General features: G+C 45.3%; 1 protein-coding gene across 1 annotated transcript; it reads left to right on the plus strand.

Annotated features, from left to right (window-relative positions):
* Positions 1–6505: 6505 nt before the first annotated feature.
* On the plus strand, positions 6506–12274 carry MFAP1 (microfibril associated protein 1). The gene is made up of 9 exons (XM_055002112.1): positions 6506–6681; positions 6784–7003; positions 7207–7336; positions 8158–8345; positions 9338–9446; positions 9536–9696; positions 10879–11038; positions 11456–11545; positions 11761–12274. The coding sequence occupies exons 1-9, from the start codon at positions 6600–6602 to the stop codon at positions 11941–11943; spliced, it is 1323 nt and encodes a 440-aa protein (XP_054858087.1). The 5' UTR covers positions 6506–6599; the 3' UTR covers positions 11944–12274.
* The last annotated feature ends 31 nt before the right edge of the window (positions 12275–12305 follow it).

The following is a 12305-nucleotide window of genomic DNA, read 5'->3' on the forward strand; positions in this document are numbered from 1 at the left end:
TCCCCATATATTGTCTTTATTCTTTTAAAAAGCACTATCGTAACTGTATTTGTGGAAGAGTGTGTGGCCAAGTACAAAGAACATCTTAAATGCTGACAGCCCACAGACATACACAGTAGCCTTGGTTTATTTTTAATCCTTCCCTAGTAATTTATAATACTGCTTTTCCATTATTCAATTTCTGCCTTTGAGCTTTTTAAAAAAAAAGTCTGTTCAACTTTAATTTCTGGCCTGAAACTGGATCAGTCTAGAAATATGACGCAAGAAATTACTGTTCCTGGAACATTCGTAGAAGGGGGATATACGAAACCTCAGACCTCAAGAGACGTCGTACCAGGCCTCTCCTGATTACACAGGAAACCAGGTGTCTTGGGTGTTACTGAAAGCAAGCCTGCCAGTCAGAAACAATAATCCTGGCAATTATCTTAGTTCAATCAGAATTAGTCAGCTCTGCTAGTGGAAATCGCAAGCATCTGGGAGTTTTCTTTGATTACCTCAGTGTCTCAAAGTGGCTTTTACCAGGAAAGACTTTACTTTGAAAACTGCCAACCTTCAGGATTTCCTACTTTGCAGAAAGCTGCATGCTTATGCTGAGCAAGGTCTTGTTTTTTAAAAAACTTTTAAATTTTAAGTTCCCAATATAATAACCTTACATAATGTAATCATAATGTTATTTAACATCAGGGCTCATTTCGAGGGGGAACGCGCAGGAACGCAGTTCCGGCAGTTCCTCAAAAAGGTCACGTCAGGTGGCCCCGCCCACCTGACTCTCGGCCCTTTGGGGCCTGTTTCAGCCTGGATTGGGGCTGAAACGGCCTGGATCACGCCTCTGACGGGTGGTGGATCACTCTCCTGCTCATCAGCAGCCCAATCCTGACCATTTTGGGCCCCTTTTCAGCCATTTTCAGCCCCTTTTTGCCATTTTGGGCCCAATTTTGGCCCTGAATGGCCAGGATTGGGTCCAAAATAGCCAGGATAGGTGATGTCAGGGGGTGTGGCATATGCAAATCAGTTATACTAATGACACACTTCCAGTGATGGCAAAAGCCGTGGCATATGCTAATGAGTTATGCTAATGAGTTCCTCCAGCTCTTTTTCTACGAAATGACCAGTGGTTTAACATTAATACCAACTTTATTTACAATATTAGTGAATGGTGTTAATCAATACATGATGAGTAATAAAATACATTTTAGTAAGGAAATATCCATTGAAGCATAATTTGAAGTATAATCAAAAAACAGAAACCATTTTTCCAAATAGCTTGATTGGTATGTCGGGTTATCCATTATTGCTATTTATGATGAAATTTTCATCAGCAAGGTCCTGTTAAGAAAGCACTGTCTTCAGGAACAATTTTCCCAACGATCTAGGCACCCCTGAAAAGAACAGAGCAACTGTTCTTTTTTCCTGCATCATGCATGTTGGTGGTAAAAGATCACAACTAGTCAGGCCATAAGGACAAAGCTACACCCCACTAAGCAATTCTATTTTTAGCTTCGATTTCCTTATCTAAAAGGGGATCTAAGCTGTGGGTCTACATCAATGAGTTACTGTGCAACGGGAATGCAAATCACTTTAGAAGCCAGTGCGGTGGTGTGATGAAAATGTCGGGCTAGGAGCCAGGAAATCCAGGTGTGAATGCCCATTCTGCCGTGGAAGTTCATTGGGTGACCTTGGGCCAAACAGTTTTGGTCTAACCTATCTCACAAGGTTGTTGTGAGGATAAACTAGAGGAGAAAAATGGTGTAAGCTATTTTGGGTCCCCATTGGGAAGAACGGTGGGGTATAAATGAAGTAAGTAAATAAAATATAGAAATGATCAACAGAAGCAACTAGGAAATTCTTATGTGTATCACTAATGATTGGGGTCGCAACAGAGATGTGGAAACCTGAGGAGAAAACCTGGACAAAATAGAGGAGAAACATTTTTTTCCTAGGACTGAAAGAAAATCCTATGAAATATTTTCTGTATGAGTGAAATACTTCTTAAAAGAAAGTTTTTTTTCCATTCTAAAAAGCTCTAGCATGAAAAGTCCTCAGATTTCAGTGGGAAACACTGTCACGATTTTTTTGGTGATAAAATAACAGAAGTATGCTCTGATGTGGCTGCCAGTTGTAGGACAGACAAGGCAGAAGATATATTTGGTCCCCTGATGGACCATTTTGACCTATTTCATATGGATAATGACAGTATCCTGGGATCTGTGAAGGCCGCTGCTTGCACCTTGGATCCTTGACCAGCTTGGCTGATAAAATCATGTTAAGACCACATAAATGAGCCCTAGATGTCTATTATAAATCGATCAAGGCACCTTCCTCTGGCCACTCAAAGCAGTGGTTATTTGCCTACTACTTTAAAAAAAATCCCTACACAAAAATGATGTGGCCAGTTATCACCCAGTCTCTAATCTGCTTTTCCAGGTACAGTGATTGAGAAAACAGTAAGCCCAAATCCAGGTCTTCTTGGGTAGCTTTAGGTAGGTAGCCACATTAGTTTGCAATAGAACAGCAGGATTTGAGTCCAGTGGCACCTTAAGAGACCAACAAGATTTTCAGGGTATAAGCTTTAGAGAGTCAAAGTTCCCTTCTTCAGATTCTTCATCTGCTCTGGACCCATATCAAGCTGGGCTATGGGAAAGGGAGGCTTTAGTTGACAACCTCTGTCTCAATGTAGACAAAAGTCATGCTACTTTGTTGCTCTTACTGGATCTGCAGATCTGCATCCTATTGAGGCATTTGGAGGCAGAAATGGGTATCAGGGATATGCCTTGAACTGGTTTAAATTGTTCCTCATGGAATGGGCTCAAAGGGTTGCTCTTGAAGACCAGAAATCTTCAGTGTGGGGGTGGGGATCCCTTGAAATCATCTTGGAGACTTCAGTTTGAGTAGAATGCCACAGCTTGGTTATTATCAGGAGCTAGGTAGAGCATGTGTACCACTTCCATTCGGCAGTCATTCCACTGACTACCCGTAAGTTACTCAGCTCAATTCAAAGTACTGGCTATCACGTACAAAGCCCTTCCTGACCTTGATCTTTCGTATCTGGAGGACTGCCTCTCTCCCTATGGTCTGCCAAGACGACTTCACCCTTCTGAGGAGGGCCTTCTGCAGGTGCAACCCTGCAAATTAGAAAAATCAGCAACTGCCAATACATGTGCATTCTTTGTTGTGGCCCCCACCTTATGAGGTCAGAGAAACTCCCAGTCTCCTGAATTTCCGCAAACTATGCAAAACTAAATTATGCGGGAGAGTTTTTATACAGGTAAGAGGGTTGTATTGTAATAAAACAGTTCAGAAAGATGGGCAGACTGTAAGTAACAATATTTTTTCAATGGCTGTCCAGATCGCCCACACTCAGGAAATGTCCAGGCAGCAAATGCAACTCTGTAGCACAGTGTCCCACCAGTCAACCGGCACCACCTCTACAGCATTGCCCCAGCACTTTAAGAACTGCCAATTGCCTCTGCCTGAGAAGGTGGAAGCTCCTTTGCTCAACATCAGCCCAGTTGCTTAAATAATGTCAGACAATTGGCACAGAATGCCACAGCAGCTTGGTGATTATCAGAAGCTAGGCAGAGCATACATATTATGCCCATTTGGAAGTCACTCCATTGCCTGCCCCTCAGTTGCCGGGCTCATTTCAAGGTTTTGGCTATCAGATACAAGGTCCTTCATGGTCTCTCATATCTGCATGACCACTTCTCTCCCTATGCTCTACCACGGCAGCTTTGCCCATCTGAACAGGGCCTTCTGCAGATATGACCCTGCAAAAGGGGCAAGATCAGCCGATGCCTGTATACACACCTTCTCTGTGGTGGCCCCCACTTTATGGAAAGCATGCCTGAAGAGGTCAGGAAAGCTTCTATGCTTCTGTCATTCCACAAACTAGGTAAAACATAAAGGTTCAGAAGGGCATTTTTATAAAAGCGATACAGTTATACTATAAGAAGATGGATCCCTACCTTGATCAAGCTGACCTAACCACCTGGATTTATGTCACAATAACATTGAAACTAGACTACTGTAACACACTCTATATAGGTCTCTCCTCAAAAGTAACTGGGAGACTCCAGTTGGTGCAGAACACCACACCTCGTTTACTATCAAGAGCTAGGGGGAGCAGGCATAGTATTCCCATTCTGCAGCCACTCCATTGGCTACCCATCAATTACCAGGCTCATTTCAAGGTTTTGACGATCACATACAAGGTCCATCATGGCTTAGATTCCTCATATCTCCCTCTGTGCTCTGTTCATCTGAACAGAACCTTCCACAGACACCACCCTTTCACAGTGACAGCTCCCCCCGCCTCGTATGGAATGGTCAGGAGGTCAGGAAAGCTCCCATTCTCCTTGCTTTCCACAAACTATGCAAAACTGAATCATTCAGGAGGGCATATTTATTGTCAATAGAGCTATGCTGTAAAAAATAGTTCAGATATCTTAGTAAAGGGTTAGGGACTGTAGACTATTGTTGGGTACTGCCTTTTGATACACGTTTCTGCATTACCAAAAATGTCATGTTTAATCACTTATGCTTCGTTTCAGCAAAGTTTTCATCTATGATTTATCGCTGTGTTTGGATTTATGAATGTTTTTAAATTTAATTCATTTCCTACTATATTTGTTTTTGTTCGTGCTGTTGATCAGATTGACTTGGACTGTGTAATCCACCTTGGGTTTTAGTGAGAAAGGCTAACTATAAATAACATGGATCCAGAGGAGTTAGCCGTGTTAGTCTGTAGTAGCAAAATCAAAAAGAGTCCAGTAGCACTTTTAAGACTAACCAATTTTATTATAGCATAAGCTTTCGAGAATCAAGTTCTCTTCGTCAGATGCCTGATCAAAACTGTTTTGATCAGGCATCTGACGAAGAGAACTTGATTCTCGAAAGCTTATGCTATAATAAAATTGGTTAGTCTTAAAAGTGCTACTGGACTCTTTTTGATTATAAATAACATGGTTCAAGAAGGTGTTTTTAAAGGGAAAGGGATTGTGAACTGTACCGTGTTTCAGCATTTCTTCAACTCTGTATTGGACTCTTGCTAATGCTATGTCTTTGTAAACTTGTGGTTATTTACCCTATAGCATTATTTATGGAAATGTCCTTGAAACTGACTACTAATCTCTCACTGTAATCTGCCTTGAGTCTCAGTGAAAGGCGGACTATAAATAACATAAAGTATGTTTTACCTGCTTGCTGTATGACCTTGCTCTCTCTCTATTGTTTCATAATTCATACCATTTTCTGCTTTATGTAACAATTCATGCCTAATACTTTATGCTGTATTCCAGATTGCTGTAATCCTAGTTCTATTAGATACTGTTTCCTATTGACTGCAATGACTTATATTGTGTAATCCACTTTGTCTCAATGAGACGAAATAAATGCTGTATGTCATTCTTGCTTGAGGGATGCAAGGGAAGGAAAAGATGACATTACTAGTTGTGCAGAAAAGGAAATATCATGGTATAATGCTTGCAGGAGTGAAAAGCTGTACCTGTGCACACTCTTTCTTCTGTACACTTTTTAAAGCCACAGGAGTCCTCCTGTTCTCCATGGCATCTCAAGACACTTAGCCATGTTAGTCTGTCTGTAGTAGTAGAAAAGAGCAAGAGTTCAGTAGCCACCTATAAGACTAACAAAATTTGTCACAGGGCATGAGGTCTGGTCAGCCACAACTCACTTCTTCAGAACTTCTTTCCTCTGAAGAAGTGGGCTGTGACTCACGAAAGCCCATATCCTGCCACAAAATTTTGTCCGTCTTATAAGTGTTACTGGACTCCTGCTCTTTTCTACGGCCTCTCAAAAGGAACATTCACTTTTCCGTGTCATTTCCCACACCCCCTCCTCCTCTTGTGTATCGTAGTCTCGTCCTCTACAGTGGCGATGCATCTAAACATCTGAAGCACTGCACAAGTTTGTAGCCTAAAGACACTAACTAGATGAAAGGGCCACCCCCCTGATGCTGTGGAGCCCAAAGGGGTTCTTTCTCCCGAGCCTTCAGAGAAATCTGCACCCCGATATCCGGGTGACTGTGGTCAGGTCGCTTCTGAAGAAACTAAACCAGAGGCAAGCAGCCAAGAAGACGAGCGGGCCTGGGGACCGAGTGCCAGAATCTGGGCCTCCCTAAGCTCTACTGAGGGGAGCTTCTCCCACCACTGGACGACGGAGCGTCTGAGGCACCGCCGGGCGCACTAAGGCCGGGTGGCCGCTTGCCGAAGTGCCTGGGAGGGTGAGGCTGCCGGAAGCCTCAAGAGACCAAGCCGAGCAGGAGGCCGCCAGCCCGGGCCTGCTGCGCCCGCCTAGCGCCGCCTCCTCCGCCCCGCCTGAGGCGAATGCGAACAGCCCCTCCCACAGCGCCCATCGGCTTCCCATCGCTCTCCGCGGCTGCGCGGTCAGAACAAGAAAGCCACGCCCTTCTCACGGCTAGCCGCCCTCGGGAGGAAGTCCCGCCTCCGGAAACCGGCGCGTCCCGAAAGCTCTTCCGGTTCTCTCGTTCCACTTCCGGACAGGTCAGGTTGACGGTTTCGCTCCGGCGCTGTCAGCTTCTCTCGGCCGTCCGCGGTTGCGGCTTCGGCGTCTTCTTCGCCAGCATGTCGGGGTCCAGCAACGCCCTCATGAAGCAGCCCCCCATCCAGTCGACGGCGGGGGCCGTCCCCGTCCGCAACGAGAAGGGTGAGCGGCTGGGCTGGGGGGGAGGGAGAGGGGCAAGGGCGGCCTTCCCCCCACCCTGGAGCGGCCTGCCCCGCTGACCACGGCTGCTGCTTCTTCCCCTAGGGGAGATCTCCATGGAGAAGGTGAAAGTGAAGCGCTATGTCTCGGGCAAGCGGCCGGACTACGCGCCCATGGAGTCTTCCGACGAGGAGGACGAGGAGTTCCAGTTCATCAAGAAGGCGAAGGAGCAGGAGCTGGAGCCCGAGGAGAAGGAGGAAGAGCTGGCCAGCGACCCCCGCCTGCGGCGCCTGCAAAACCGCATCAACGAGGATGTGGAGGAGAGGTCAGTCTCGACTTACCCAGCCTTGACCGGGAAATGGCAGCAGGGTCTCTGTTCCCTGGGAGGGTCTCTGAGGTGTCCAAAGATGGTTTGAAGCACTAGCAGGATAAGAGAAGAGGCTGTAAGGGTTCTGTCTGTGGTAGCTATGTCATGGGGCAAGACACCACCTTGAGAGCAACGGGCCTAAGTGTGCGTCTCCGTTCCAGGTTGGCAAGGCACCGTAAGATCGTGGAGCCAGAAGTGGTGGGCGAGAGTGACTCGGAAGCAGAGGGAGAGGCATGGCGTGTGGAGCGAGAGGACACCAGTGAAGAAGAGGAGGAAGAAGTTGATGATGAGGTACAAATCAAGTTGTAGATACTGGCGTTCTTGGTTTCTGTAGCTCAGCAGCTTCATGCATCTGAACAGGGCCTTCTGCAAAGGCCACCCTGCAAACAGTCAAGATCAACAACTGCCTGTACACATGCATTCTCTGCTGTAGCTCCCATCTTATGGAGGGGCCTGTCTGATGAGGTTAGGAGGGTTCCCTCTCTCCTGGCTTTCTCCACACTGTGCAAAATTGGGAGGGAAATGGCTCAAAAAGATGTATTGGTAAAGGAATAGGGACTGTAGCCTGTACTGCTGCGTACTATCTGTTTTGGCAAGTATGTTCTTATTGGTGTTTTTTGCATTAATACTTATGCTGTGTTTTAGCCCTGTATCATATTGCTGCATGTTTTGAAATCTCTGCCAATTTGTATTTGCATACCCTATTGTGTTGTTTATTTGAATGTTCTACCTGTTGATTGTACTGGCTTATACTATGTAATCCATCTTGAGTCTCAGTGAGAAAGGTGGACTATAGGCAACATAAATTCAAAAAATAAGCCATTTAAAACACGTCTTGAGGATCAGAGGTGTTCCGGAAATGTCAGGGGTTGGGTATTCATGCTATTGCATTCGACTGAATTTCCAGAAGCCTTTTTCCCATTAGGAAAAATGGTCTGATACCAAGTCAGATAATTTGTCCATCTATTCTGACTGGCTATAGTTCTCAACAATTGCTATTTGAAATCCTTTAACTGAAGATGCTAAAGAATGAGCACAGCTTTTATTTATTGTGTAAGGTACAGACTTTTGATGCAATCACAGGGCCTCCTTCATCCTTTCCCTTTTGCTAGGAAATTGAGCGTCGCCGTAGCATGATGCGCCAACGTGCACAGGAACGGAAGAATGAGGAGATGGAAGTGATGGAGCTGGAAGATGAAGGCCACTCTGGGGAGGAGTCAGAGTCTGAGTCTGAATATGAGGAATATACAGACAGCGAGGACGAGACTGAGCCACGCCTTAAACCAGTCTTCATCCGCAAGTAAATGCTGCTGCTGCTGCTAGATGGAGTGGGGTGGCAATTACTTAACAGGGCATCCAAGATACTGTCGTTTGGATTATTGTAACTCACTTTACGCTGGGCTGCCTTTGGGCTTGACCCAGAAGTTACAATTGGTTTAGAATGCGGCAGCACGCTTCCTTATGAGAACGCCATTTGGGGCACATACCCATCCTATGCTGTGCCAGCTGCACTGGCTTCCAGTTCAGTTGTGGATCCAGTTCAAAGTGTTGGTTTTAGTGTTCTTTATGGACTGGGACCTGCATACCTGCAGGATTGCCTCTCCCATAGGGCCTTGCGCTCTGTGGATAAGCAGCTCCTGTTAGTCCCCTGCCTGTGGGATATTCGTCTGGCCTCAACCAGGGCCAAGGGCTTTTTGGCCCTGGCTCCAGCCTCATGGAACATGCTCCCAATTGAGATATGGGCACTGCAGGACCTGTTACAGTTCTGCAGGACTTGCAAAATGGAGATGTTCTGCTGGGCCTTTGGTTGAGAGCCATCGAATTGGTCCCCTCCTGTTTGCCACATCCTGTGCCCCACTGGCGGCTGCCCTGAGTTGACCATGGTGCCAGCTGTCCGTATTGTTTTTATGGGTTTTTAAAGATACGTATATGGTTTTAATTGTATAATACATGTTGTTAGCCACCCTGACCCCGTTCGCAGGGAGGGCAGGGTATAAATTTGATTAAATAAATAAATAAAGCCGTTTTTTATCCGTCATCAATTTATCTCATTTAAAGATGGCATCAGAAGAGGCGAGGAATCTGTTGTGGAAGCATTCCCTGTTTTATAGCACAAGCACAGTTTCTTTTTGTCAGCAGCATAGGAAGGCAGAGTCTCTCTGGAGTTTCCCAGAAGAGGCTGGGGAGAGCACCAGATTCGGGCCCAGATTCCGGAAGGCAGTTTCATGAATTCAGTTTCTGGATAGGGTTGGGTTTCAAGAGTGTAGGGCTCACCAAAAACGTCTGCCGCAGGAAGGACCGAGTCACAGTCCAGGAGCGAGAGGCAGAGGCATTGAAGCAGAAAGAACTGGAGCAGGAGGCCAAGCGGATGGCTGAAGAGAGGCGCAAATACACGCTTAAGGTACGACAGAAAACAGGAATGTTTATGTGAGGGTGGGAGAAGAAACTGGATAGCTTCAGGAAACTCACCATTGCACTTCTACATTGTAGATTGTAGAAGAAGAAACCAAGAAAGAGCTGGAGGAGAACAGGCGCTCCTTGGCTGCCCTCGATGCTCTGGACACTGATGATGAAAATGATGAGGAAGAATACGAGGCTTGGAAAGTGCGGGAGTTGAAGCGCATCAAGCGGGACCGTGAGGAGCGGGAAGCGTAAGTGGAATCATGCTAGAGATAAAAGGCATTTTTTCTTTGGTTACTTAAGTCAAAGGTAAAATTGGGAAACATGTATGGTGGCTGCCCCCAGATGAGGGAGTCTTCAGGACAGAGGAAAGGATGGAAAACAGCCAGGCTTGATTCCATCATTTTTGGATCCAGGACATCTGAGAGTCTCTTCTGAAAGGAACATTTGTGTTGAGTGCTAATGGTCTTTGTATCCTCTTTATTCCTTTGATCTGTCTTGAAGGGTCGGTTTTGCTGAAAAGGACAAAAATAGAGAGAGGTATTCTCGTATCTAGGACTGCCAACTTCAAGTTGAGAAATTCCTGGAGATTTGAGAGATTAACAGAGTAGAATGCCATAGAGACCACCCTCCAAAGCCACCATTTTCTCCAGGGGAACTGATCTCTGTCATCTGGAGATCAGCTATAATTCCAGGGGATGACCAGGCTCTCCCTTATTCTCCTCTACATAGCTAGATGATGAGGAAAACTTGCAAATATAAACTAATTTAAAAAAAATCAAAAACTTGATAAAAAATGAATTGCATTTTTAAAATCAGTTATATTAAGCATCTTTTAATCAGCTTTAAAATAAATATAACATACACCTTCACATTAATGCCTACACAGCCTTTTAAATCTGAACCAGAGCTTCTGTCAAGCATACTGAGAAAGAAGCAGGTTTTCAATATAGTAGAGCGTACAGGGAAAAATACAACATTTGAGGTCAAGCATTATTAATGACAATACAGGACACATTGTATTATTGTGTGAATTGCAACAATTAGATTGCTTTTTCTGCTTTCATTACTGAGTCTTGTTTCTGGAAAATTCTGAACACTTAATTTTTAGGCAACTGATATTTGATGTTTATGTATTTATATAGAGGGAGCAAATGCAAAAAAAAGTCTTGATTAGCCACCTCAGCAGATATAACAGTAGACGTCTTGAAAGTAATATGAAAACTCATTAGTTGCAAACAGTTGTCAGGGCAACTGATTAGTATGCATGCTTACTTAGGAAATACATAAATTAGTTGGAAACGTGATTGAAAAATAGTGATTTTTCATTTGCTTTTTTCTGAGCAAATTTAAGTCACTCCACTCTGGTAAAAGGGGCATGCATGTCAAAATCATCTGGGCAAATTCCTAGACAAAACTTTTTCTTCATATAGGTTAGAGAAGGAGAAGGCAGAGATTGAACGGGTGCGGAACCTGACTGAGGAAGAACGTCGTGCTGAGCTCCGAGCAAATGGCAAAGTCATCACTAACAAGGCAGTGAAAGGCAAATACAAATTCCTGCAGAAATACTACCATCGTGGGGCCTTCTTCATGGTACGTGAGTGCTGCAGGGGAGGAGAGGAAATAAGCCAGAACTCTGGCCATAGTGCCCACTTTGCCTATGGGAAGTTCTACGGTCAACCTCTTGCATCTCTAATTCATGGCTGTCAAGTAGCAGCTGCTGGGAAGGTTGAGCTGTAGCCAAGCAAGATGGCTTGACTTGGTAGAGTCCAGTTTTGTGTATTCATATATAACACTTCTTGCTTTTGGAATGCGATGAGAGTTGTGTTGAGAGCTCAATGTGTACCTGATGGCATTGGAGCTGGGCGTAATAAGGTGACCACAGTGGAGGCAGAAGAGACCTGCATTTGTGCGTATCTTAAGAACTGGCTTCCACTCTAGAGAGTTCCCTAAGCTAGCCATAGTCTATAAGCTTTGCCCCTCACTCACCTCTGACTCTTTACTCTCCAGGATGAAGATGAGGATGTGTACAAGAGGGACTTCAGCGCCCCAACTTTGGAGGATCACTTCAATAAGACTATCTTGCCAAAAGTTATGCAGGTGAGTGTTCGGGAAAGGCACTTCATTTTCAAGGTGGTGGTTGTGTTTCACTATTTGAGTTCCAGGTAAGAAATGGGGGCTGCAGCTATCTTAGGTTTTCCTACATGTATAGATAACCCTGTGCCCAGGTGCCTGGGCCTATTTTGAAAGGTTAAGTGATTATTTGACCACTGCTTAAAGTTACCCTTTACTTAAAAGTCTCTTCTGTTCTCCAGGTGAAGAACTTTGGGCGCTCTGGACGGACTAAGTACACACACTTAGTAGATCAGGATACCACCTCCTTTGACTCTGCATGGGGACAGGAGAGTGCACAGAATACCAAATTCTTCAAGCAGAAGGCAGCTGGGGTGCGGGATGTTTTTGAGAGACCCTCTGCCAAGAAACGGAAGGTGAACTGAAGGGGACACCAGTGTAGGGCACGGGGGGCTTGACTCATTTGCTCTGGTGCTTGGCATCATGGAATATTGCCACAGGTCTGGGCCAGAGCTATTTTCTCCTCCTCCCTATGGGGAGGCCAGATCTGCCTTGGCTCTCTCCTTTGGAGAGGCAGAGCATTGGACAAGCCAGTCAGCACCAGTGTAGCAGCCTCGCTGCTGCCCTCTACAAGTCCTGTCTGTAGGGTTAGGGGGGTGCTTTTGGGGGGCAGATTGTAAATTATTTTTTGTTCTTTATGAGGGGAAAGTGGAAAAAGTGAGATGAAACCATATTAAAGGGGTTTTTTTACAATGATGTTGCTGTTCTGCTTGATGGTGGAAAGGCA

Source organism: Eublepharis macularius, chromosome 18 (assembly GCF_028583425.1).
Source record: "Eublepharis macularius isolate TG4126 chromosome 18, MPM_Emac_v1.0, whole genome shotgun sequence".
Taxonomy (NCBI): Eukaryota; Metazoa; Chordata; class Lepidosauria; order Squamata; family Eublepharidae; genus Eublepharis; species Eublepharis macularius.